This window comes from Myotis brandtii, unplaced genomic scaffold (assembly GCF_000412655.1).
Source record: "Myotis brandtii unplaced genomic scaffold, ASM41265v1 C40261336, whole genome shotgun sequence".
Lineage (NCBI taxonomy): Eukaryota > Metazoa > Chordata > Mammalia > Chiroptera > Vespertilionidae > Myotis > Myotis brandtii.
In genome coordinates, this window is record NW_005259146.1 from 1 (window position 1) to 299 (window position 299).

Sequence of the window (299 nt, forward strand, 5' to 3'; positions counted from 1 at the left end):
GCGTTTCCACAGCTCATAGCGCTCGGGCTGCAGGAGGCGCACGAACACGTCCATGGAGAAGCTCACCCGGGCCTCCCCGCAGCTGCACTGAGAGGCCACTTTGCCATAGTCGACCCATCGCGGGGTGGCAAAGTTGATGGCCTCCGCACAGTTGAAGCCATGGTTGAAGCCAGCGTGGTAGCCATAGGGAAAGGTCACCATGAACTCTCCAGCCTCCTGAGTGATGCGACTGAACGGGACCCCGTTCTCCTTGAGGACAGTGGGCGAGATGAGGGCCACCTTGTGCCGCAGGAAGGCCT

General features: G+C 61.5%; 1 protein-coding gene across 1 annotated transcript; it reads right to left on the reverse strand.

Annotated features, from left to right (window-relative positions):
• Nucleotides 1-6: 6 nt before the first annotated feature.
• LOC106726769 (lysine-specific demethylase 4D-like) lies at nucleotides 7-294 on the reverse strand (the record flags this gene model as incomplete). The annotated part of the gene is made up of 1 exon (XM_014543067.1): nucleotides 7-294. A coding segment is annotated over one exon (288 nt), but the record flags the coding sequence as incomplete, so codon positions are not given.
• Between the last annotated feature and the right edge of the window lie 5 nt (nucleotides 295-299).